General features: G+C 42.0%; 1 protein-coding gene across 1 annotated transcript in view; it reads left to right on the top strand.

Moving 5' to 3' along the window:
- Positions 1-26,764, top strand: part of ppfibp2b (PPFIA binding protein 2b) — an 84,566-nt gene that overhangs the window by 45,448 nt on the left and 12,354 nt on the right. The window contains exons 6-16 of the mRNA XM_080027512.1: positions 6,523-6,675; positions 13,427-13,648; positions 14,883-14,975; positions 20,486-20,600; positions 22,023-22,084; positions 22,220-22,295; positions 22,412-22,494; positions 22,635-22,702; positions 22,820-22,885; positions 22,977-23,037; positions 25,035-25,170. Coding sequence (XP_079883638.1) covers positions 6,523-6,675; positions 13,427-13,648; positions 14,883-14,975; positions 20,486-20,600; positions 22,023-22,084; positions 22,220-22,295; positions 22,412-22,494; positions 22,635-22,702; positions 22,820-22,885; positions 22,977-23,037; positions 25,035-25,170 — 1,135 coding nt within the window. The remainder of the gene's footprint in view (positions 1-6,522; positions 6,676-13,426; positions 13,649-14,882; positions 14,976-20,485; positions 20,601-22,022; positions 22,085-22,219; positions 22,296-22,411; positions 22,495-22,634; positions 22,703-22,819; positions 22,886-22,976; positions 23,038-25,034; positions 25,171-26,764) is intronic.

The following is a 26,764-nucleotide window of genomic DNA, read 5'->3' as shown; positions in this document are numbered from 1 at the left end:
ACACACACACACACACACACACACACACACACACACACAAATAAATAATACTTTTTTTAAATTTTTTTTATGCAATGCAGGCTGTTGATCAAGCTGTAAACTGTTTTGACTTGGAACCAGTAATTCCAATATGTTAAAGGCACTGTTCACTCAACTGTGTGAGGGATGATTCACAGGCCTACCTCTTGCTGGCTAATGAGTGTTCTGTCACTTCATTATGTGTTGGAAGGCTTTTACAGTCTGGCACACTGCTGGCCTCGTGTGCTTTGATGAAAGGTGCCCCCGAGGAGTGTTACTCACCAAAACCACATTGAATGTATCCTCGCGCGGTTTAACAAATGCATTGCATTGTCGCCTAGCGGGCTGGTGTGAAACCACTGGCATGTGTGTGTGTGTGTGTGTGTGTGTGTGTGTGTGTGTGTGTGTGTGTGTGTGTGTGTGTGTATCGCGCTGGTCATGTTTGTGTGCAAAACAAATCGCTTGTGAAAGGACCCGCTTGTAAAACATATTGCTCCAAGGGGGATACTTTAAATAAACTCAAGTGTCCTACAGGTGGAAAAGTATAAAGAGAAAAGTACACTGTTGAATTGCAGAACTAGTCAGTGCCACGATATTGACTGTAGGTGACACACAGTAGTAGCAATAAGCTGAGCAGACATTGTACGTTTTTAATTGATCTTGTATACACGTGTGTTCACTCAAACTACATATTTAATTTCCCTCACATAGTCCAGCTTGATTGACACACAGTTCATGGTGTTGACACTGAATGTATAGGCATGGAAACCCCGGTTGGTTTTGTACATTGACAATCACAATACATTTAATTCAACAATGTTTACACAATTCTACTAAGAACAAAAAGTAAGGGAAAATCAAATTGATTGTTTTAGGCAATTCATCAGGCATTGTGTGGTACCTCAAACTGCACGTCCCAATGGTAACTGATATGGCTAATTGTTTTACCTTATTCTAAAAATGAGTCTGGGGGACAACCAATTGAGCCATAAAACCAGACTCAATCCACAGTGTCTGTCCAGTTCAAGAGAGTATAGTCATGTGCCCCTTTTAATGGAACTACAATTATTTGCATGCATTAAAAGCATTAAATATGTTCTCAAATGTTCCCAAGTTATACAATCATTGAAAATGGAATTACGAGAGTGAATCACTATTAAGGGGACATATTGCTTTTAAATTCAATATATATATCTTCCAATTTGAATGAATGTCAAGCCACTGATTTCAGGTAATGGCTTTAGCACGATAAACATGTAATGAGCAGTGGTCAAACAGGACGTACCGATAGGCCAGTGGGTGAATATACTGGTACTGTTAATGAATACAGAAAGGCGTGGCTCACTGTTTGAGTCATCACCTCTCTAGTTATTTGGAGGGGTTAAACATAAGATTTCACAGGTCAACAGCTCAATGTTTCTCTGTTTCCTTTGTGTGTGTTTTACGAGATTAGACTGCCAACGTTTACTCTTTAAACAAGGTGAGTTTTGAGGGTGACCCTTTTGGATAAAGAACCGGTGGACTGTTTGTGTTGTTTTTAGACTGTGTCAGTTTTGGTTATTACGATACAGCAACTTGAGATACCAGACAACCTGGAATGAGCTAGAATAACATTTGACCAGGGGGTTTTTCAGTGAGACCAAAATAATATTTTTTTTACTAGAACATAGCTGGTTTAGCTTGTACAGAGAAGGAGCCTGCTTTCTCACCCACATGACTAATAAACAGCTGATGAACTGGGCTGATTGAAGGCTTAAAGGTGGAGTCAGCGATTCTGGGGAAAAGCTTGTTATCAGAATCAGTGAATGTTTCTTCACAATCCACTGCATGAGCGTACTGTGTATGCGCACTCCGTCGATGTGACTTCACTTCCGGTACGCACTGGATTGTGGGTCGGATCTTTTTTTGCTATCATACTAAATAGCAGAAAGTATGGGTATTGGAACGCACCCTAGGTTTGAATTGTGTGAAGGCACCCGTCTGTTTCTCAGTAGTACTCTGAGGTCAACACCACTTCAACCTTAACACTTAAACCTATAGCTGCCTGTGTAAACTAGCCTGCATATAGACACATGTTTTTCCAATAGTTTTTTATTGCTGACGTCATCAATGAGGCAAACCCATGAGCTGTGCCAGGCTGGACCCAACGGCTCTGTGTCTAAGAAGAATCAAGCCTCTGTTCTCTACACTACACAGTCTTTGTCCTTTCTGTTTTCAAGACAGAGGAGAACAAAGGCCACAGCGCCAACACACTGTAAATACCCCACACCAGGGCTTTAATCATTGCTATCCAGCTGGTTTATATAATCATCCACACATTGATTTTGAAAAGAACAGTTATACATTAAAGTATAGTCAGTGCCAAGTGTTGCAGCATTTCAAACTGACTAGCTCTCCACCTGCCCCTAATGTTCTTTACAATCATTCATGACCAGTGGTTGGAAGCTTGAGGTTTTATTTGACGATCAGCAGCTGTGTGTGTGTGTGTGTGTGTGTGTGTGTGTGTGTGTGTGTGTGTGTGTGTGTGTGTGTGTGTGTGTGTGTGTGTGTGTGTGTGTGTGTGTGTGTGTGTGTGTGTGTGTGTGTGTGTGTGTGTGTGTGTGTGTGTGTGTGTGTGTGTGTGTGTGTGTGTGTGTGTGTGTGTGTGTGTGTGTGTGTGTGTGTGTGTGTGTGTGTGTGTGTGTGTGTGTGCCGCTGCTCCGTTTCACAGTTAACGACTGTTGGAATAGCTGTTGTGATATGAGATGTCTGCTGAATGAGAGATGGAGGTGGGAGTGTGTAGAAAAGATTACGGTGGTCCGGCCTCTGGGTTTAGAAGTCTGTTGCGTTGTATTGTGGGTAATGTGTTTTTCAGTATTTCTCATGCCTCCCAAATCTGCCCCTCTTATTAACTCTTCTCAATATTATGAGTGGTATGCAAACTTTGGAGCATCTCAAAGGTGACAGCATGTCTGCATTAAGTCAGTGATGCAGGGCTGCTACTTGCTGGGCAGACACACACACACACACACACACACACACACACACACACACACACACACACACACACACACACACACACACACACACACACACACACACACACACACACACACACACACACACATTACATAGAGGGGATCCAGCCACAAATGTAGTCATACTGTGACGACATGTCCTACTTAAGTTACATATTTTCACAGTGAACGCCTTACAGTCCACCACCTTTTTGATGAAACAATCCAATAAATCAATCAACTTTATGGTTTCAGTTTAGTCTCAATATCATACAATCTGTCTCTTTGTAATACACTGGACAGTTCCTGCCCAACACCACACAGCAGACAGACAAGTTAAGTTAAAGGTGAAGTAAGCGGTTTATTTATGTTAATAGAAGTGTAAAATCGCTCTTTATTCATACAGTGATCACTTACATAATGTGTGCGTTTCATAAAGCCGATCCCTCAGTCAGCTGCTCTGCATGTAATCGGCAAATAAACTTATTGGAGTATCCCGAAATTTTTATCCAATCAGAAGAGAGAACGCTATAAACCGACACTCGTCTCACTCATATATAGTATATACACTCCATGGTATTACTGCCGGTGCACGCCAGAGCAACAGATGGGTGAATGTGTATGCGCCTACAATGGCGGAGCAGGTAAAAATCCTTCCCAATGTCTGTTTTGATGGTTTTTATCACACTTATGGATCTGAGATGATGCTAGATAACTTGCTGCTTGAAGACCGCAGTGCATTAATGTGGTGGCGTAGGGACGAGCGAGGGGACTGCTAACTGCAGTAACTGACAGGAAATTAGCTTAAAGAACCACACCAGCACCTTTGACTTGCTGGAGAACATAGTGGATCATTTACATAGCAGCCAGAGAGACAGAGATGTACCTCCAGTATTTGGTGCAGACCACACACAGAGCTCAAAGCTAAGTCAGTATTGGACAGGTGGCCAGTGACAAAACTCCAAATGAACACTACTGTTGCTTTGCTTCTTCTGGGGGGGGGGCAGGGGGGGTAGGTAGGCACATTTTTGATAACTTTATTTCAATGTTGTGATTACAGCTTCAAATCCTCTTTTCTGAAATATAAAAGTTGTTATAATGTTATATAGTCATGTTAAACGATAACAACGTGTCAAATAATACCTTTCACGGCACCCTAGCACCTTATTTCCTGGATTGCGTGATACTAAGAACTGTACTTCCATTTAATAATCTGCCATTTAACGTGGTAAGGTTATAGACAGTTCAGTTTTGGACATGAGTACAGCCACTTGGAGGAGATCTATGTATAAATGCTGCAGAGAGGGCGGTAATTTGTCACATGCCGCTGCTCATAATTAAAGGAAAGCAAATGTCAGGCAGCTGATGTGTGGGCCACCACCAGAGAGCTCTGATAAATGACCTGAAAGACTTGAGCTTATCTTGCTGTAGAGACACACTGGTGTTACATTACAGACTGACAGTCAGCTGCCAAAACTAAGCATATTCTTTGTGTGTGTGTGTGTGCGTGCGTGCGTGCGTGCGTGCGTGCGTGCGTGCGTGCGTGCGTGCGTGCGTGCGTGCGTGCGTGCGTGCGTGCGTGCGTGCGTGCGTGCGTGCGTGCGTGCGTGCGTGCGTGCGTGCGTGCGTGCGTGTGGCTGAGCTGGAGTGATTATGGGGTTTTAGCTGTCTGTCTGTCTGTCTGTGGCTGTGGTGTTGACACAATTTGTTTACCATGTGATCCTTACCTTTGGACAGTATGGTGTCCCTCTGTGGTCGGAGAGAGTTGTCTGTAATGTGGCATTCACATTTATTTTAGACAAAAACAAATAATAACTTTAACGACCTTACATATGCATTAGTACAAGTTTGTGTCACTTTGGTCTGCACTGAAATATCTCAATCTGTTGAATGGGGTGCCATGAGATTTAAGCCAGACACATTACTGGTGCCCAGAGAGGAAGTATGTCAATGTCTCTACTTTAGTTCATAACCAAAAAAAAAAACCTGTGTAGTGGTTATTAGCAAATCTTAGCATGGTTAGCATTAAACCACTAAATTGGCTTTTTATTTCTTTATTCTTCTACAATCATCATGAAATGTCTTCAGAATACTAAACACAAAAGTCGTCCATTTCAGGTAGCAGGAACATTTCTTTAAAAGCCTTCAATCTGGCTTTCAGAAATATACAAGTGCTCTTTCTGCTACACAACAACGTCTTTTCTTTCTAATAAAAACATAAGAATATTCCACTTTTTGCATTGTTCTCATTCCATTGTTTGGTTGGAACATACACAGACGAGAAGTCATTTTGTTTCTCTAACATATTAAAATGATTACCATATTTTTTTTTAATCCTATTGGGGGTTTCCATTGCAATCTGGTACATATACAACTGCTGAATTTCTTCCAAAACCCTCTCCAAGTTGCACCATTGCACAACAGCAGTGTATGATCCAGACAGCTGCGTACAGTTACGTCCCTCTTTTGTCATTCAGTCAGTTTGTTAGTGACTCATAAATTCCCCCATTTCTCAATAGGGAGGGACACACTATCCTATAAGATGTGTTCACTCGTTTCGTGTGTAAAGCAGTTTGAAGCAGGTTATTCTCTTTGTTTTGCTGTATCTTGAGGACTTAAAAAAGACATAGGAAGTGTGTCTGTTGTTGGTCTGTTTTTAGCCAGATGAATGAAGTTGGAATCTGCTATGACCAGCATGAAGAATGGATCATGGCCAAATCCTTTCTGTATTGCCTGGGCCTGGTCTGTCAAACTAGTGGGCTCTTTCCTCTGAAATGTTTATCCCAACAACAACAGTGTCGGACGTTGGATGTCAGAGGCTTAAACAACAATCCAAGACCACTTAAAACCTAGAGGAAGTGGGATTAGAAGAAGTTTGGATGAGGAAGCGAAAGCAACTCTGACAGTGTGCGGTGTGTGTGTGTGTGTGTGTGTGTGTGTGTGTGTGTGTGTGTGTGTGTGTGTGTGAGTCAGAAAAGAAAAACACACTTCTGTATGTTCAGTGGCATACCAATACAATCTCTCTCTCTCTCTCTCTCTCTCTCTCGCTCTTTCTTTTTTTGTCTCTCTCTCTCTCTCTTTTAGACACACTTTCATTTTCTCCCTCCCATACCAAAGAAGCACAGAGCTATATTAATAGAGACCCTTGGTCGCCTGTTTGTGTATGTGTGTGTGTATGTGTGTATGTGTGTATGTGTGTGTGTGTTTGTGTGTATGTGAGTGTGTATATTTAGCTTTGTGGGGTCTGGGCCCCCAGCCTAGCCTGCTCTGTTTTAGTGTGGGAAGAACATTGTACCGAGCGGAGTAGCATGCTGCTGACTTCTAACCGCGCGGATCTCTGGTATCTGTGTGTGTGTGTGTGTGTGTGTGTGTGTGTGTGTGTGTGTGTCTGCGTGTTTGTGTCTTTGTGTTTGATATTTTCAGATGTTGTTTATATACACTGTTTAAGTGTTGTTTTCAATGTATGTAATTTACAGTGTGTGTGTGTGTGTGTGTGGTTTTCCCCTAGGAGTTGGTGAGCAGGACCTCCCTGGAGACTCAGAAGTTGGATCTGATGGACGAGGTGTCGTGCCTCAAACTGAAGCTGGTCAGCATGGATGAGACACACACCAACTACACACACCCACAGGAGCCCGCAGACACAGAGCACAACAAAGCAGAGGTATGAAAGTCAACAGACCAATGTGTGTGTGTGTTCCACAGAGCAAATGTTGCTACTCATTTACAATAGCACAGCCGCTTGTTTCTTTGATCCATGGATTGACAGCTTAAATGCTGCTTGTGGAATGTTTACTCATATTGTACTGTATCATATTGAGTGTAAAATAATTGTGATGTCAGTTAACATTGACTGTGAGAGAAGGCTTGAAGCCACATTAGCGGCACAGATATAGGGATGGATACACTGCAGCCCTGTCAGCTGGTTAAAACACTTTGGTCCAGACAGAATTATCAGTGTGCATCAGCCATTGGATGGATCGTCGCATACTCTGGTTCACACAATCATTCCTGATCCACTCAGAATGTAATGTAATGACTTTGTCGATCCCCCTACTAAAACTTATGTCATCATCAGGTTTAAATCTAGCCTAACTTCATCCGATTGTCCAACTGTACTTTTAGTGCTAATTAGCAAACGTTAGCGGCCTTACACACCAAACTAAGACAGTGAATGAATTGAACACTATACCTGCTGAACATGAACATGCTAGCATTGTTATTGTGAGCATGCTATCATGCTGATAGTAGCATTTAGCTCAAAGGACCACTCAAAGCATGGCGGTAGACTCTTAGTCTTGTGTGCATATTGTGTGTGCTATGTAACTGTATGATATGTGATATGATTATATGTTTTTAATATTAACATGGGAAACTATAGGTTTATCCTCAAAGGGTAGCCAGACATTCAAACAGGCCTTGGTCTTTAGTTAGATAGATAGATAGATAGATAGATAGATAGATAGATAGATAGATAGATAGATAGATAGATAGATAGATAGATAGATAGATAGATAGATAGATAGATAGTTAGATAGATAGATAGATAGATAGATAGATAGATAGATAGATAGATAGATAGATAGATAAATATGGTATTGATCCCGAAGGAAATTCAGAAATGCACAACTGTAGAAGATGATGCTGTGTTTCCATTGTTGTTCGAACAACACAAAGGCTAATAAGACAGACTTTATTCCATTCCAAAAAATCAAACATCAAGAAGACTGATGGTATATTGCTCTTATCTGTCTGTAGACTGAGGGAAAACTATCACATTCCATCAGAGAGGCTGTAGGGAGGTTTGTGGGGGCTCTTTGTTGTTACTTTTAGGCATGCTGTGTGAGAATGTAAATGCCCGTCCTTTCTGTTTTTAATGTTTGTACTGTCTCTGAGCCAAAGGGAATAGTTAAGAACTTTAACCATTGGCTTGCTGTGGTCACAGTCATCCACCACAACTCAAAATAGATGCTTTTCCCACACACACAACTGGTTTGTTGAAGATGAAATCTAGATAAATGCGATTTTTTTTCTTTGCGATTTTATTTTGGTACACAAAATATGTAGAATTTCCTTACTGTTCTGTTAATCTTTTTTTTTTACCTTACAGCCTTAAACAGTGTTCATTTTTGGGGGGTATTTTGTTCATGTGGTGCCCTTTAATTTTTATGTTCCACCAAGTCATTTCTTACACTAATAAACAAATAAGCATTGCTACTGGTGTAGTAAATGCCTCACTTCCTGTGTGGCAGAGGATATTTCTCCAAGGACCCTGACCGTCTTAACAAATTTAAAATATGTAGCCGATGCCAAGCAGGAAAAAGGCATTTATTTAGGGAAGGCAAGTTTATTTCTATAGCAACATTCAGACACAAGGCCATGCAAAGTGCATTACAGGGGCACGACATACATCAAGATTAAAACACATGAAGTAAAGAATAGACATTAGAAAAGCAAATAAAAATTAAATTAATAGAAATAAAAATCGAAATAAAATAAAAATGACAGGTTAAAAGGGAAACAGAACAGAAAAGCCTTCAGATTTGATTTAAAAGAGCTGAGAGTTGTAGCCGACCTCAAGTTGCTTCTCCTTGTTTAGTCCTAATTCATTTAGTTGAAAGTCACAGTTTGGTGACTTCCTTGGGCCTTAAAGTAAATGCATGACACAAATCCCCCCCCCTGGCTATTGTCAACTGTTGGCTGGTGGAATGTGCATTTGATGTGAAGCGGGTCTGGTCTCAGATCTGTTATCAGCCCCTGGGTTGTCAGCATGGTTATTGTAAAGGTGATTTATAATTCACACAGAGCACAGACCATGCAAAAGTCTGCCATGAATTTTCTGACATGAAAACTATTAACAAAAGCAGATATAGAGCTAAATGGCTATTCCTTATATAAAGGGGTCTGGTGTATACTGTATGACTCAACAAGGGACATATTATTGAAGGAACATTTAACTGACATGCGTATTAATATGCTGAATGTCCATACCAATTTAACTTTAAATCTAGTTTTCTTAAGCCTAAGAGAGTAATCCACCGAGTTACCATAGTATTCCCTATAACACTGTGGGACTCACAATGAATGGACACACTCCACAAGCTGAGATAAGGACCGGTGCTACACAAGTCTCTTACGCTCCCCTTCATTGTGACATGACTTGAGACAGTTGAGATTTTGCAGCGATTCCTTCTGGAGCTCCATAAGCTTCACCCTATGCTTCACACCACTGTTTACCCTTTATCAACCAGTCCCACACACCATGGACTTTCCCACAGCTCTCTGCCAGCACCAAGTGAAAATGAACCCGATAACATTCAAAAGGCTAATCAGTTTGAGAAACGGTTGTCGCTCCACCGGACCTGTCACTCACAGATAATAAACAGACAAATAGTGACACCATGCCCCCCTCCCCTATTCTACTATATTGGCAGAGGTAGTAACGAAATGCATCTGGATGAGATTCAAGCTTCAGTGTTGAGCTTCTGAAACAAGCCAGCACACTGATCTAACAGCCTCTCCCGACACCAAACTATAAAGTCATCAAAGTCATTTTGACATTTATACTGTAGAGTTGAATGAAAAAACTGTGTAGGCTACTATAAAGAAGGATACTGTCTTTTACTTTAAATATCCTGAATGTTAAGTATTTCCTGTGTTACTGAGTGGGAAAGAGTGACACAACAGACTTCTGCGCTCCAATTAGAATTAAGCAACTTTTAAATTATGTGTGTGTGTGTGTGTGTGTGTGTGTGTGTGTGTGTGTGTGTGTGTGTGTGTGTGTGTGTGTGTGTGTGTGTGTGTGTGTGTGTGTGTGTGTGTGTGTGTGTGTGTGTGTGTGTGTGTGTGTGTGTGTGTGTGTGTGTGTGTGTGTGTGTGTGTGTGTGTGTGTGTGTGTGTGTGTGTGTGTGTGTGTGTGTGTGTCTAAAGTTATCACACAAGGCATCCTGCAGCCAGAGCCGTGCTTTGATTGAATAAACAGGACACAGTGTTTTTGACGCGCAGAGGCCCGTGTTCTGCACACACACACACACACGCACACACACACACACACACACGCACGCACACACACACACACACACACACACACACACACAGGGGCAGAGCGTGATAAGCATCAGCGGAAGCAGACAGAGAGGGTGAGGCGGTGAGGAGAAGGTTTGTCTAGAGAGAAAGAGAGGGACAAGATGAGACACACTGACAGACCAATAGAAGGATAGGAAATGACAGTATGTGCTATGGAAATATTGCTTTCTGTTGTGCAAAGGGCGCAGACACACAATGGGAACATGCAGGACGTCATTCTCGGCAATGTCTGCTGTCTCTGTGAGAAAAGACAAAGTGTGATCTATCTCTGGTAACATCAGTGCATATACTGTAGGAAAGCTCACGTGGAAACAAGATCCTGAACTTAAAGACCTACTTCACTGGTGGGAATATGAACTCTGAGATCCTATGTAGTATAAAAGTGCAAACATTTTTGAAATCGGTTCATCCTCGCTTGAGAAAAGGCAGAAAGAGTGTGTTATGGTCTCTCTGTCAACCCTACATTTTACTAGTGTGACTTCACACAAATGTAGGGTTAGGATTAACAGGACAGCTGGGCCAAGGGAAGAAAAACCTAATTCATTATATTATAATAGCGATTTTATAGTGATAGAACGCCGGTTCTGTATGGGAGAAGTATTCCTTTAACAAAAGGGCAAGTTATCTTAGCAGTTTCAGTGACCTATATATAATGCAAACAAACACTTGTTGCCTTGGTGTTTTTGGCACTGTAGTTCCAATAGATCACTGTTGACATATTGCCATGGTTTTGGATTTTTATTTCTATAGATTACAAAGTCAGACAATCAAACAGGTTGTAAGCAAGCCAATTAGTTTTATTGTCTTTGTTTTGAATGTAAAACTAAAAAGGGGGCGCGCCAAAAATAATGCCTATAGTGTGTGTGTGCGTGTGTGTGCGTGTGTGTGCGTGTGTGTGTGTGTGTGTGTGTGTGTGTGTGTGTGTGTGTGTGTGTGTGTGTGTGTGTGTGTGTGTGTGTGTGTGTGTGTGTGTGTGTGTGTGTGTGTGTGTGTGTGTGTGTGTGTGTGTGTGTGTGTGTGTGTGTGTGTGTGTGTGTGTGTGTGTGTGTGTGTGTGTGTGTGTGTGTGTGTGTGTGTGTGTGTGTGTGTGTGTGTGTGCGCAATGTTGAACCATGATATAAGCTTGTAGAATTCATGTTCACACATCAGACATTTCGGGTCATAATTTTACCCTGTACCCTGCTTGCTGTCAAATATCATTTTTAAATGTTTTAAAAATAGCATAAAGCCTACATACCCTGTAGTCTGCTTCTCCAGCTGGTTCATGGATCACAAGACTTGATAGCTCCAGGCTCCACCACCCAAATCATAAAAAACATCATACTGGCCTCTGTGTGCCTAACAGGGCTGTTAAAAGACTTTTGACAGGTTGATGCCCAGTTGGTGTAGTAATGAGATACTGTGTCTGATCTCCTACACGCGCATTCATTCACACACACCCAAATCAGACATATCCCATGTATAGCGTTTTGATGTGGTCGTGGTCAACTGTGTGTGTGTGTGTGTGTGTGTGTGTGTGTGTGTGTGTGTGTGTGTGTGTGTGTGTGTGTGTGTGTGTGTGTGTGTGTGTGTGTGTGTGTGTGTGTGTGTGTGTGTGTGTGTGTGTGTGTGTGTGTGTGTGTGTGTGTGTGTGTGTGTGTGTGTGTGTGTGTGTGTGTGTGTGTGTTTGGTTTGTAACAGCTGTGAGGCTCCGGTCGGCTGGCAGGAGGAATGGCAGGCATCCACTCTGAGCATTCCTGAGGGCCAAACACTTTCACCTCATCACTCCCAACAACGCACACACACACACACACACACACACACACAGACACTTGTCTGATCAACATTTCTATTAATAAAAACTGCAGCTTTTCAGGAACAAGGTTTTACTTTTTTTTCTTTTTTTTTCTGTTACTGCATCTAAGTGCATTAAAATAGATTTTGTATTCCTTCGGCCTCCCCGTCTTGCTCCATTGGTTGTTCATTCTGCGTCATGTGGGCCTGTTTCAGGGTGCGGCTATTACATCAATGTATTTAATGGTCCACTCACTGCGAGACAGATCAAATCAGTGAGTGTACCGTGTTAAAAAGCTATTTTTTTTTTCGCCGCGCAAAGTTACATTAAATCGATTAAAACAACACAACAGTACATCCATTTGACATTGTGAGGAGTCTGCGGCTGCCAGGGAGAGCAGTGAGCCATGTGGCTACTTAACGTGATCATCAGTAACCACTGAAGGAATATAGAAACAAAAGGAAAGAGCACCACCTAATGCAACTCAAACTAGAATGAATTATATACAGGTTATTGTTTTGTTGAGTAAGTTTAGTTACACATCCTGAAAACTGCTTCATTTTCTGGTCAAATGTTTGGAGCTTTTACACTGTATAGTGTAGCCAACTTCAGGGAGGGGAACTTTTCATGTATAATAAACGTATAGTATCTAACTCAAAGGTGATCTTTTGGTAGCGTAGTACAGAAACTAGCGCCAGACAGATATAGAAAATCCCTTGTCATACTTATATTCCAACGTTAACAGTGATACTAACATATCAGCCTGGCCAATTGGCCACAAACACGAACGCACGTACACACACACACACACACACACACACACACACACACACACACACACACACACACACACACACATATATATACATGAACGCACACACTGACACACACACTAATGCCAGAAGGTGTTTACCTAATCAAGTCTGCAAACTCTACTGGACTGTCTGCTTTCTGCAGTGACCCCAGATTAACCTGGAACTCATCACTCTCTGTCAGTCCTCACATTGCACCAAAACAAAGATGGAGCAGAACGACTTGTAGTGTGTGTGTGTGTGTGTGTGTGTGTGTGTGTGTGTGCGTTATATTGTTCACAGAGAAGCATACTATATTACTTTTGGGTCCGCAGTGGTTTTATTTGTACTGCTGATGGTAATGTTCTCTCCCCTTGAACAGGAATTTAGGTTTATTTTAACCTCGTGTTCAGGAAGTGTCCTCCTTTCCTTGCTCTGCATTCATTATTTTGCAGTTCATTTAATTGATAAAGAAAAATGTATAGTATTTGTTGTTCAAATGTTGTTTTTCCTTTGGGGGGGGGGGGGATTTTTCTGTTATGTTTTGAGTTTCCTAAGTAACCGCCAACAGTCATCAAAGATATGGAAGCAGGCATTCTCCAAGTACTGACAAGAATAACAGATACATTCATGTCTGCCTCTCCTCTCCTATCCTATCCTCTTTATCTCCCCTCCATCTCACCAATTCTACCTCTTCCTCCGCCCTTCACTCGTCGCTCCGTCCCTCCATCGCTCCATCACTCCATCCCTCCGTCCCTCCCCAGTGTGTGGTCAATCTCATCAGTGAGCTCCAGGAGCAGATGTGCAGGTTTCAGGAGGAGATCAGCACTCGTATCGAGGAGAAGCGGGCGCTGGAGGAGAGGGAGGCCCAGCAAGGGGAGCTCGGGGCCAGCCAAGCCCAAGGCCAGGCCCCTCAGCTGGGGTTAGCCGGCTCCGACCCCGGCCTGTGTGGTGGCTCTGACGCCCGGACGCACAATGAAGCACACGTAGGGAGACATGATGGATGAACTCATCTTCCCCCTCCTTCCCCCCCTCCTCCATCATTTCTTCTCTTCTCCCCCTTTTAACCAGTCCACACAGCACCTGGTATTTGGAATTTTTCCACTGAATCAAACTAACAGCCTCTCTGGTAGTGTGTGTGTGTGTGTGTATGTACTGCAGGAGGTTGGGTTGATGGGATGCTATGCTTTTTTGCAGATATTGGGACTTTTTGATAATTTTTTTCCAAATACTTACATACAATTGAGGGTTTTTTAAGTTTGTTGAAGCTGAGTCTGGGTATCAAGATACGATACAAATTGCAATACAATGCATATTGCAATATATTGCGATGTTCCAGGCAGTTCAAATTCAAATTCAATCTGTACTGCGACATGTACAGGAGTAGGGGGATGGAGTTCTCAGCCCGTTAAAACGTAAATCATTATATATATATATATATTATTCTTTAAATATATATTTTTAGGAAATGGCGATACGATACAGATATGACGAATATAAATATCACGATATATTGCCGTATCCATTTATTTATCTATTAGCACAGCCCTATGAGCTGATATTATTGCTTGCAGGTAGATGCTCAGTAACTGCATCTTTCTTTGCAAGTATATCAAGCATTTGGAAAAACACTTTTCAGCCCTGATCTGGATTTTGTCTTCATAAATCTTTTTGACCAGGTCTTGTGTTTTGATTTGACGTGTTTTTTCCCTGCATGGCGGTGGATCCTTCCTCTACTAACAAACATCTGTATACATCTGTCCTTTTCCCTCCTGCATTGACCAGGTGGATGGGTTAATGTAAACTGTGTGTCCCTATAGAAAACAATATGTAAAGCTGTTAAGGTGTTTTCCCTGGGACAGTGGCACTGTGCGGCTGGCAGATGTGTGGCCTGCTTTTGGCTTTTGAGGTTCATCCCTTTTTTCCCCTGGTTGTTGATAACATGCACGCTGACTGTGGTATCTGTTTCAGCAGGGATCACGTTTCCTTTTATTAACCAATGTACTGCTCGGCCCCTGGAGACCTCTTGTAACCGCACTGAATGTCAACCTGATTGTTTAGAAACACCTTCCCAATTAAGTGTTGGCATGTGCACAGTTCAGCAAATGTTGTTTATTCTGACGCTCTTTAAGGCCATTTAAAAACTGTTTGGATGGTAAGAATCATGGCTTTGAAAGAGACACACAGAGTAACAGAGGCTGTTTTTGGTTTTCCCTTTAGGATTTGCTTCATGAGTTGAGGCAGCTGAAGAGCAAAGTGGAGGAGCTGGAGGGAGAGAAGGACCGCTATGAGAGGAGACTAAGAGGCACTAAGGTACTTAGTTAAACCTACATGTTGCATGTTAACCTTACATCTCTATCATCAGCCAACCTGAATTAGTTACAAATATACAGTATATACAGCCCCGGAAAAAAATTAAGAGACCAGTCTGGATTTTTCTTAAATCTTTATCTCGACATTAACTTATTGAAAATGCTCTAAATGACAATATTTTTAATTGTGAATTTGTTAGGAATTTGGGATGTCCATGGTTAACTGGTTAACAGTTAACCATGGACTGGTTGGACTGGTTAACAGTTAACCGAAGATCTTTAACCGGTTAATACTAAAGGTTAAACAGTTAAAAAAAATTAAATCATCTTAATTTCTCTGAAATCCGGACTCTTATTTTATATCGCTAAACCGGATGTAAGAATGCCAACTGTCGGTAAAGAATGAAAAGAGTCATGTAGGCTACTCAACTTTATAATAGGTCCATGGTACGCTCCCAGAAAGATAGCCAGTCACAATTTATGGTCACAACACTCCCCTGCCATTTAAATTGGCTACTGGTCCCTGAATTGTTTTTAAGTTAATATGCAGGTCCTTGGAAAACAAAAAGGTTGGGAGCCCTGCTATAATGTTTCACGTATTTCACTATAAATAGGCTACATTAAATCTTAACGGTTAACCGGTTAATAACCGTTAATTCTTGTGGTTAACCGGTTAAAGAAAAAATTCTAAATGGCCATCTCTAGTAGGAATGTTGTCAGTAGTTTATCTTATAAAATCAAAATGTTCATTTTACTCAAACATATGCCTCTAAAGAGTAAAAACAACTGAACATTTGGAGTGGTCCCTTAATTCTTTCCGGAGCTGTATTATCTATAGATCTATGTTGTATGATAAACCGCTGTAGATAAAGAATTGTATTATATACTTCATGTTGTTAAGAACAAATTCCAGTCCGGATGGTAAAAGTGAGCAAGAGTTAAATGTGTGCAATGAACTGTCTATAACAGTAGGAAGGAAAAACGCAAATAAATCCAGCTGCAGGGTTAATGTTGTCTCATTAAAGCAGACCAGGGCATCCCAAGTAATGAGCTGTACAACTGTAGCCGGCATCCCCCACAACAACAACCGTGCGACTATAGACAATCAAAATGCTGCAATAAGAAAAAAACAACCAATCACATTGTTGAACATTATTCTAGTTCTGGGCTGTTCCCCTGAAGGATATTTTGGCCAAGAATATCTCACACAAAAACCATGGGACCATATCCCCAGTGTGTGTGTGTGTACATGCACTTAAAGGAACAGTTAGACTTTATGAGACCTTTTTTTTTGTATTCAGGATGGGGGGAGAAACTTTTCCACATGTGCGTGACAGAGGCTGTAGAAGCCAATTTATCTTAGTGAATGCAGAGCAGCTGTATAAAAAAACTAATAATTTCAACTGAGCCAAGTCATTTATGGCTCACAACCAGCTTAAAGTACAAGTGTATAGTGCGTATATGTGGCATTTTCCCAGTAAAGAGTGATAATGTAGCTAATGAGAGAAACATCTCGTTAAAAATGTCACTTAACAAAACGACTGGGAATGAACTCTCCTCTTGCCACACTTGACTTAGCATCGTGAACTGCTGATTAATTTTAAAAGGTCGCCTATTATACGACATGCACGTCGTCATGGTTTTTTAAATAAACAATCCCTCTCTCTCTCTCTCTTTCTCCACCTTTCTGAAAACCTTTGTTCAAAAAACGCCCAATCAGATGTCTCTCTCCATTATGACGTCATGGCTCTAAAACACAGTGTTTCAGACAGAGGCTGAAAAGATGAGATTCATCAATGGCACTGTGAGAAAAATAAAAAAAAAAAATTCTGGGCACTACACCTTTTAAAACAGCTACTAGCTAGAAATCCAAATTTTGAACCTGAACATTTGCATGATATGTGCCCTTTAAATCCTACGTAAAAGCTCTTTTGCACATGTATTTTCCTAAGCCCCAATCTATATGTATCATTAGTGCAGCTTTATGGGGCTCCCTTTGAACTACATATTCAAACCAACCATTTTTTTTTACAGCTGCACCCTCCATCTGCAGCAGCATTTTGCTATTCCAACATAAGTCAGCTTGACATTCTTGGTTTTGTGGAAAGAAAATGAAAATAATGCTTTCTGAATATCTTTCAATACAAAACAGAATCTCTCTCTCTCTCTCTCTCTCCTAACACGTTGTTTTTCTAATTGGTCGTATTTGAAGGGGATCAAATTGCCTTGGCTTTGTCAGTGCTTATACACGGCTTCCTTCCTCCTCTCCCTCCTTTACTCTCTCTATCCCCTCTTCTCCTCCACTAACACTCTCCCCTCTCTGCCACTCGCTCTTCTGTGTCTCTCTCTTCATCTCTGAATCACCCCCTCTCTTCATCTTCCTGTGCTCTCTCTCTCTCTCTCTGCCACTCTCTCTCTCTGTCTGTCTAGCTCTCTCTCTCTCACTCTCTCCATGTGTGTTACCAGTCTCTCATGGCCCAGCTGTCCGGCCTCAAGCTGACTGTGGAGCACACACAGCTGGAGAAGCAGCAGTGGGAGGAGCGCTGGCGCCGCGCACAGGTGCCTCCTCTTCCTCCTTTCCTCTTCCTCCTCTCCTCTCCTCTCTCTCCCTCCTTTCCTCTCCTCTGTCTCCCTCCTCTCTTCCCTCTCTTTCTCTTTCTCTCTCCTCTCCTCTCCTCTCCTCTCCTCTCCTCTCCTCTCCTCTCCTCTCCTCTCCTCTCCTCTCCTCTCCTCTCCTCTCCTCTCCCTCTTCTCTTTTTTCGCTCTCTCCTCTCCCTCTTCTCTTTTTTTCTCTCCTCTCTTCTCTTCTCCTCTCCTCTCCTCTCTCTCTCTCTCTCCCTCTTGCTCTTGTGGCTGGTCACTTTTTCTCTCTTTCCTCCGATTAGTGCTGCATCCGTTTTGCTAATACTCTGACTTCCCCCTTTGTCCTCCTCCTTTTTCACTTGTGCTTCTCCACTGTCCTGTCTTCTTCCTAATGTCCTTGCTTTGCACTAATGGTCTACCGATCGAATCGATATATGTGTTTGATAGAATGTAACAATTTAGTAACAATAACAAATGTCCTTCCCCGGTGTTGGCTTTTTAAATTTGAGCCATATACATGTCTGCCTAGCTGTCTGTAATTTAAAAAATATATATATATATTTGGGTTAACTATTTCAAAAAAGCGCAAACATTGCTCTAAAGCAGTAACACTGATGAGGCTGCAGACATGTATTTGTGTATTTCTTAAATTGGCCATATATCAGCTGATGCCAATTATCTCAAATGCAGCCCATGAATGGCCCTACTCTACTCTGCACTTGTAGCTCTTCTGTCCTTCATACCTCCTGATGTTCCTCCTTTTGGTTGTGTTGCTGTTGGGACTTCTGAGCTTCCATTGTCAAGCCCAACTAGTCAAGTGCTTGGCAGCTAGGGGAGACCGTTAAGGAATCCAACCAGAATAACATTCAGATTTTGCTCATGTGTCGGTGTGTAGAAGCACAAAGGAAAAAGGAGCATCCATCCATATGCTTCTGACTGTCTCTCTCTCCCTTTCTGAGTTTTGCATGGATACTAGTGTACAAACCCTTGTGATTGGTCACATGTATGCGTCATTTATGTTTGATTTGAAACTAAGAATTTACATAATCGAATCTGATTGGTCGAATCTTGCCTATAGTCGACTGATGGCCAAATATAATTTTTTTTTGTTTACCTGCCCATTGATCCGTATTCTCCTGACGACATCGGATTCCATTTGTCCCACACCAGACTAAAACACCCAAGTACAGTTTTTCTTCTTGATTTGTCATAAAGAATTCATTTTAATGCGACTTAGTCTACCATTCACACACACAAAGGTCATTGATTAAAAGCTCATGAGGTATAGGCTGATGTTGATACCACAATAGGCAATGTATCATGATTTATTAGGGGGGGGGGGGATCAGACATACAGCAGCCCCATGTAGCCAGAATAGTCCAATCCCTGTTTCATTGCCACAATTTGGGACTATTATGAGCCACAATGTCAAGGCTCACAGCAGGCCTTATTGTGAGGCAGCTGCCGAAGGTGTTAACTTTGCCTTTATAGCATGCGGCCATTGTATACTTCAAGGTCTGTGAGGGCACACCTGTTTGGAGACACCTGTTGTCTGCAGCTGTTTAGCTCTGGCCATGCTGTGCTTTTATCTACAACTTTGATTAGGATGTCACAAAAACAAGCGCTCTGTTCCTTGAAACTAGGTAGAAGCAAAATCATGAGCTCAAAATGAGGACACACAGGTTAATAGCTTGTGACCAACTCATGTTTGCAGTTATTTTGAACCTGAGACCAAATTCAGAGTGGTGATTTGTTTAAAAAAAATATATAAATTATTATCGGGAGCCATTTTATTTATTTCATTCATTCAGCAAAGACAATAAAGGACATGAGAAAGAGACCGGAATGACATGCAACAGTGAAAAAGAAGGGAGGGAGACCATAAACACATTCTTTAATTGTAAAAAAAGTGATAAGGGGAGGAGGTGGGGGGGGGGGGCAAATGTTCTCAGATATTGGCGTGAGTGTGACTAAGACCTAAGCTGTTAGTCACAAGGCGGACAATAATCCTTTTATGGCCAAAATATTTGATATGAGCTGCTCTCCTCAGAAGAGTTTCCAGAGTATCTTTAGGTAGCTCCTAGAGGGCTGGCATAGTCTTGTAGTGTGGGCCTTAGGTTAGGAATAGACAGAACTGGGATGAATACAATGGTAAACTTATTTTAATATTTTTTTAGGCCTTGTTGAAGGTCAGCAAGTATTCACTTTTTTAATTGTTGTCTAAACATCTAAATGGCAGTTAGATTGAAACCAGCAGTTAGTTTCACGTCCAATCAGAGCAGACTGGGCTTTTTGGAAGGTGGGGCTTAAAGAGACAGGCTCTAAAATGGAGCCTTTCAGACAGAGGCTGAAAAGAGGAGATTCAGCAATGGCACTATGAGAAATTCAAAGTTTTTTCTTTAATTCTACGCCATGAAAACTGTTTTCTTGTAGAAACCCCAAATTACAATTGGTATCCTGGAAACAGGCATAATGATTGACAACAGTGATTTGACAACAAATTGTCACCTCTCTCTGTGTGACTCTTTGCGAGTGCCATTAGACAGCAACATGTACAATAGACTCTTGTTGTTTAGGGGACTGTGCAAGGCTCAGTTGAATTGCACTTCAACTCCTTGCAGCTCCATAGATATCCAGTGACCCGTAAGACTGACACAGTTCACTCACATGTACTCTCTCTCTCTCTCTCTCTCTCTCTCTCTCTCTCTCTCTAGAGTACACTTTTTATAGGAACAGTGGAGACTCGTTGTTGTTTAAAAGATAACTACTTTTTAAATGACGAGATACGCATTAATTGAACTTTGATTTTTAATGTTGAGGAACATGTGAATAAAGAATCTCTCTCTCTCTCTCTCTCTCTCTCTCTCTCTCTCTCTCTCTCTCTCTCTCTCTCTCTCTCTCTCTCTCTCTCTCTCTCTGCTTCCTAAGGCTGAAATCTCCGAGCTGCAGCAGATCCTGGCGGCTAAAGACGGAGAGATCGAGTGCCTGCAGACCCAGCTGCTGTCCAGAGGCGTGGGCTCGGCCTATGACAGCGCAGAGAGAGGTAAACAAAGACAGTCTCACCCAATCACATCAGAAGACACATGCTCATGTCAGCGATATGCAACTGTCTGTCAACTCTGATTACTATAACATCTAATCAACTTGTCCTTCTCTCCTCTCTGCGCTTGACTTTGTCTTTGCCTCTCTGCTGCCCTCTGCTGTAGAGGAGGTGTATGTGAAGCAGCTCATTAACAAATGTAAGGCATGGCGTGTGCTGTGTGAATGGGTGGGGGTTGCCAGGTTGCTACATTTTCAACCAAACTCTTTCTGCCTATATATAGCTGCTTGGCACATTTATTTTTTTTGTTTAAAAATCAATCCAGTAGCTGGTCCCTCCCTCTCTTAATCAAGTGTCTGGGCGGCAAAGCGTTTGGTTTGAGATTGGACCACAGCTTTAGTTTGGTGTTGGTCGTATACATGTAAACATTACAAGTTCACTTCAACACACCAACGTGCAGTATGTTAAGACTCTACATCCTTTCACAACCTTCTGGCTGACAGTGATACATGGATGGCACACTTGGGGAGGGGAGGGGAGGGGGGGCGGGGGGGTTTACTAATACCATGGCAAACCAGACATTTCTCCATTTCTACCTCAAGAATAGAGAACAGCTGTGCCTCCCGCCACACAACGTTATTAAAACCGTCTCCCCAGCTGAGATAACGTGACATAGCTCTCTGTCTCACACACACTCAGGCTGCCTGCCTCTGTCACAGGCACTGTCACACAAACAAGCTCTCTCTCTCTCTCTCTCTCTGTCTTTCTGTCTGTCCGTCCGTCTGTCCGTCCGTCCGTCTGTCTATCTATCTATCTATCTATCTATCTATCTATCTATCTATCTATCTATCTATCTATCTATCTATCTCACTCACGCTATCCTGTGACTTCTCCTCTCTTTATGTTATGTTATGGTGGCATGTTCTCTCCCTCAGCAGGCCATCTTCACTTTTATCTTGCCTAGTTTATACCTCTCTTAGTTTTTTATTATTCAAACTTGTGTATGTGCTTTATTCAAGCAAACGTGTACTATTATATATAAAAAAAATACATTTGGCTTAAATGAAAGTTTGCATGTGTGTGTGTATTTGTATTTTGTTGCTGGAAAAAGCCTCCATAAAAAACCTCATTTAAGGAAGTCAGAAGAAAACCTTGCCATCGTTGTTGTTGTTGTTTGCACCTGTTGCTACACAACACCAGTGCTATCCTTGTGAGAAGCTGCAGTGTTGGTCCTACAGGTGACAGTCTGTTGTATGGGCCATCTCCCCTTGTCTGTCACTGTGCATTGGTTCTGCTTGTTTTTTATTCACATTAGCATGGCTGTCATATCCGTCCACCGACATCACATCAGGCACCCCTCAAAGACGCCTTAAATGACCAAGGCCAAAATAATCCTTTTTAATATCTGCTTTGTCTTTCTGTTAGACCAGGAATACCAGAGGTTGAAGGTGGGGATGGAGTCTCTGCTAGCTTCAAACGACGAAAAGGTAAATAAAAAAAACTATTCTTTTTCTTCTTGCTTCTATTCAATTTGAACGGTCCGGTTTTAATAGTTGTTTGGATGAAAATGGAAATCATAAAAAAAAAAAACACAATGGCATCTTGTGATTGGCTGATAACAGGACCGGCGCATAGAGGAGCTGACCATTCTGGTGGGACAGTACAGAACGATGAGGGAAGTGATGGCGCTCACACAAGGTCAGAATAACATCCTCTTCTTCTTTGGTGGAATATGAGTTGTGGACGACCGACATGGTGCATTATCTTATCATTTTTCTCTCATAATGCTATTGTGTTGTGTTATATATTCATAGGGAGCAGTGAAGAGGAGCTGAGTGGCAGCCTCAGACTCCGAGCCATCACACACAAAGCACACTCCGACATGCTACGCTCAGAGGTAGGAAGATGAGAGTATTATTATAATCTGTATCACTATACCTTTTAACAATTCCATTGTGTAGTCATCCATACACTTTAGCCTCAAGTACGCTTCACTGCATGGGAAATAACCAAATTGTGTTTTGTGTCCGTGCATAGATCTCATCAAGAGGGTCTTCTCCACTTATGTTATCCACGTCGCCTTACCAGAGAGAGCTGGACTCTAGGTATAAAAACACACACACACACACACACACACGCACACGCACACACACACCCACACACACACACACATAAAAATCAACTTACTATAAACTGTCCCTCTTTCGCTCCATTTCTTGTAGTATCCTGAACTCCATGAGCACATCACTGGTGTCAGCTGGGGATACAAGCTACTTCAATGGATCGTGGTGAGTGCCAGTTCTCTGGTGTTTTTGTTGGACTTCTAATGATGCTTTTTAATAATGAATGACCTCTTAAATCTTGTTGTTTTTCCGTCAGGCATCGGGGCAGGCTACTGTCCAGCAGTCTGGAGGAGTTACAGAGTGGGTCCTTACAAAAGGTTTGTCAAGTGCTTACCAAGCCACTTGTTTATACTGCTCCTGATTTACTTTCTCAATGCTGGGTTCTAATATCTAATAACTAATATCTGTCTAATCCAACCTGCTACCTTAACTGCTTCTGCACACTAACTTTGTTCTGATTGTGGGGTCGCACGTGTGTGTGTGTGTGTGTGTGTGTGTGGGCGTGTGGGCGTGTGTGTGTGTGTGTGTGTGTGTGTGTGTGTTCTTTCTTTCTTCCCTCTCTCCTATGTCTGTCTTGGTTGTAGGTTGTAGAGTTCCAGCCAGTTGAAAGTGACTCAGATGTAGGGTCAGAGGTACTGAACCTGCTGCATGACTTAATACAATCTAACGTCCAACTCACCACCCAGGAAAAACACACACACACACACACAATGTACCTACCCTACTGTTTATGACACAGCAATGAATTGTCCCTATTTAATTTCAAATACACAATTTTTTTTTAAATATCCTGTGCAACAAACAAAAGAGTCTCATTGTCAAACTTTAAAGATTTGAATAAGAATTACAGGTGAATATTCCAATTCCGTTGTACTTTAAAAGCAACGGGTCAAGGCATGCATGCACCACCTCTGCTAGGACGCACATAGACCCATTCCTGCATATTAATGTTATGAGCACATACTGTACATTGCTCGCTTCTTTTTTCTTTCTTTTTTCACCCTTACATTGTTTTAAAGTGTGGTAGTGTTCACTTGCTGTTTTTGATGCATGTTCAGCCCCCTAGTCTTAAGCCACGCAGTTTGCCAGCTATAGAATTATTATTTATGACAAGATGAAAAGATGGGAGTAGTAACTAGATAATAGGTAAACATGTATAGTGTGACATGCTACTGTACTGTATGTATATATCAGTCAGGCAGCCATGGAATAATCCGGTGCCTTTTTTGACCTCGTGTTCCCAGTGTGAAAAGCAAAGTTCAAAGCCGAGTTTTTCCTCAGAGCAAAAGAAGAAAAAGACCCATTCACACACATGTTCTTTGTCCCAGAGATATTCAGGCTGCACAGAGAATCTCTCTCTCACACACACACACACACACACACACACACACACACACACACACACACACACACACACACACACACACACACACAAAGGGCCAAGACCCACCTGAAGTGGATGTCAGCAGTGCTTAGCATCATGGCTGCCTCCCAGCTGTTTCTGTGTGCTGGCCTTTCTCCTCTCATTGCCCCAGAGCCTGGCTGACTGTGATGCATGCTCAGATATACAGCTATCATCACCCCTCCTTATGCAACAGAGCAAAGGAGCACATTAAATCATGACTCAGCTTATCTTATGAAAGATCTTAAGCCAGCCTGTAAGAATGTGTATAATATGCATACAGCAAATGTAAAATCATAGCGTTTCCATGTATTTAAGCTATGAGTTGCCATAGAGCATCAGATGCAGAAAGAAAACATGTGTCTACTGTATATCGATGTTATATGTAAAGAAAAAACATAGCACATTTGAAGGGCGAGTCAGTGATTCCTGAGAACGCTTGTTGTCAAAATCACTTTTTGTCAAAATCTGTGAATATCTCCTCTTGTGTGTGTGTGTGTGTGTGTGTGTGTGTGTGTGTGTGTGTGTGTGTGTGAGAATGTGTGTGTGTAGAACAAAACATCTGGTGTTAATACACAGCCTAGGCTCTGGGAACACTGTGTAGTTTTTTGGTTTTCAGCGCACAATCAGTACGTTCAGGGGACCGTGAGGAGATATCCACTGATTTTGACAAAAAAAGTGATGAATTTAACAACAAGCGTTCTCCTCTCCTGAATAGCTGACTCCACCTTTTTTTTTTAAAATTCAAAGCACCAATTAATTCATTTTTAAGCACAGGTCTATAAAGGCTTCAGGTACCAAACTCTCATCCCACATTATGGTGATTCATTTGAAATATCGGTGCTTGAACGCACAAAAAAAAAAAAAAAAAAAACTGAGCCATTGTTTTTTTGTCTTTTATATATCGTGCAGAATCCTGAGATGCAGCTGAGCAAGTACCGCACTCTGCCGGGGAAGCTGGGTAAAAAGCGCGAGGCGAGGGCGGAGCAGAACGGAGAGGGAGAGTATGTATCTCCCGTTCACAGCCAGGAGCAGGACTACAGTCTCAGTGAGTGTCCACAGCACTACATCAATAAGAGATTTTACAAGAGCTGGGCTATTCCCTTCACACTTTGGAAAAAAAACAGCATTTTTCATAATTTTTTTCTACAAAGTGTTTGAATGAAAAGCAGTTGACAGTGACGCCTGTCGTTTTTTTTACCGTACTGTATGTAAAACTTGCTTTTTAGTGCATTCATAATCATCAGCAGTCATGTTATAGTCATGTACATATAGTCTGCCTTTCTCCATAGGGGAACACACACTTACAATTCCTTCCTCTGAATCATGGTTGATATGGAAAAAAACTGAAACAGAAAATGAACATGCAAAATGAACATGCTTCTGTTCAGCACACATCATCATTGCATATTTTAATTTTTTTAAACCGCAACTTAACATAGACGTTAGTAGTTGCAAGAAAAGGGTCTCTTAAGCCACGCAAAGACCTGGAAAAGACTTTGGTCATGTTGACTTGACTCTGCAACTGATATTAGCCATATTTGTTTAAACAAGACATTTTTTTCCAGCATCTTCATCTCTCTCTCCCCCCTCCCCCTCCTCCCCCTCCCCCCTCTGTCACACTACATCACTTCATCCCTGTACGCCACATTGCAACGTGTTCTGTCTTGGGTCTGATGATTTCTGACAGCATGTTAAATTCTTCTTTTCAACTCTTTGGTAACTCTTGATTGGCCTGATTCTGTTGAGTTTGACAATGGTTCTCACACAAACACCCAACCCCTCGTGCACAATGGGTGTTCAAGTTGTCAAGTTGAGACAAGCTATACAGCATATAACAACTGTGTATACATTTTGGAGCATTTCGGGCAAGTAACTTGGAAACACTGCTATGAGAAAATGCAATCATATTCCTGCACGAGGCCCATTGTTATTTCTAAAAAGGGATGTCCCACAGAAGCACCACAAATAATTGACCCCTTCCCTCTGTTGTATAGAATTCTCTAGCAGATGGATTACACTGTCTGTATGACTAAACAGCACAGGGGGGGGGATGTGTTCTGAACAGACCCTTTAATAAAGCAAAATCCAATGTAACAGCTGTTAAGTGTTTTAATAACTAACTTTGTTCCAACTGCTTCCCTCTCTGTGCCCTGTCTCTCTTTCTCCCCCCCTCTCTCTCTCTCTCTCTCTCTCTCTCTCTCTCTCTTTCTCTCTCTCTCTCTCTCTCTCTTGTCCTGTCTGCCTTTTTGCTTCTTGTTCTGTGTGTGTGTGTGTTGGGGTTGCAGTTCGCTGCAGGAGTGCCAGTGCTCCGGCTTTAGGTACTGTATGTCAACACTGGAAATACACTGTTCAGGAGAATTGAGTCAATGTGCTTGTTTTAGGTACTAGCCTGGTGAGACCAAGCATGATCTCGTGGGGTTTCACATTTGCTTCTCTCCCACATCAGTCTGGCATTTCTACAATCTCCGTTGGGAGGAACCATGTCCAAAATAAAAAAAATGCCCGGATCGATCAGGGCCTGCATTCAGATCAAAGGTGCCTCCCTTAAAGTGGAAGGCAGCTTCTGATTGGTTTGTGTTGCCATCAATCTAGTTTACGGGACCAGCGAAATCTCGAAGGCGTATTCGTTAATCCATGTG

This window comes from Ammodytes marinus (assembly GCF_949987685.1).
Source record: "Ammodytes marinus genome assembly, chromosome: 5".
In the NCBI taxonomy this organism is placed as follows: Eukaryota; Metazoa; Chordata; class Actinopteri; order Uranoscopiformes; family Ammodytidae; genus Ammodytes; species Ammodytes marinus.
This window is presented reverse-complemented; position numbering and strand designations above follow the sequence as displayed.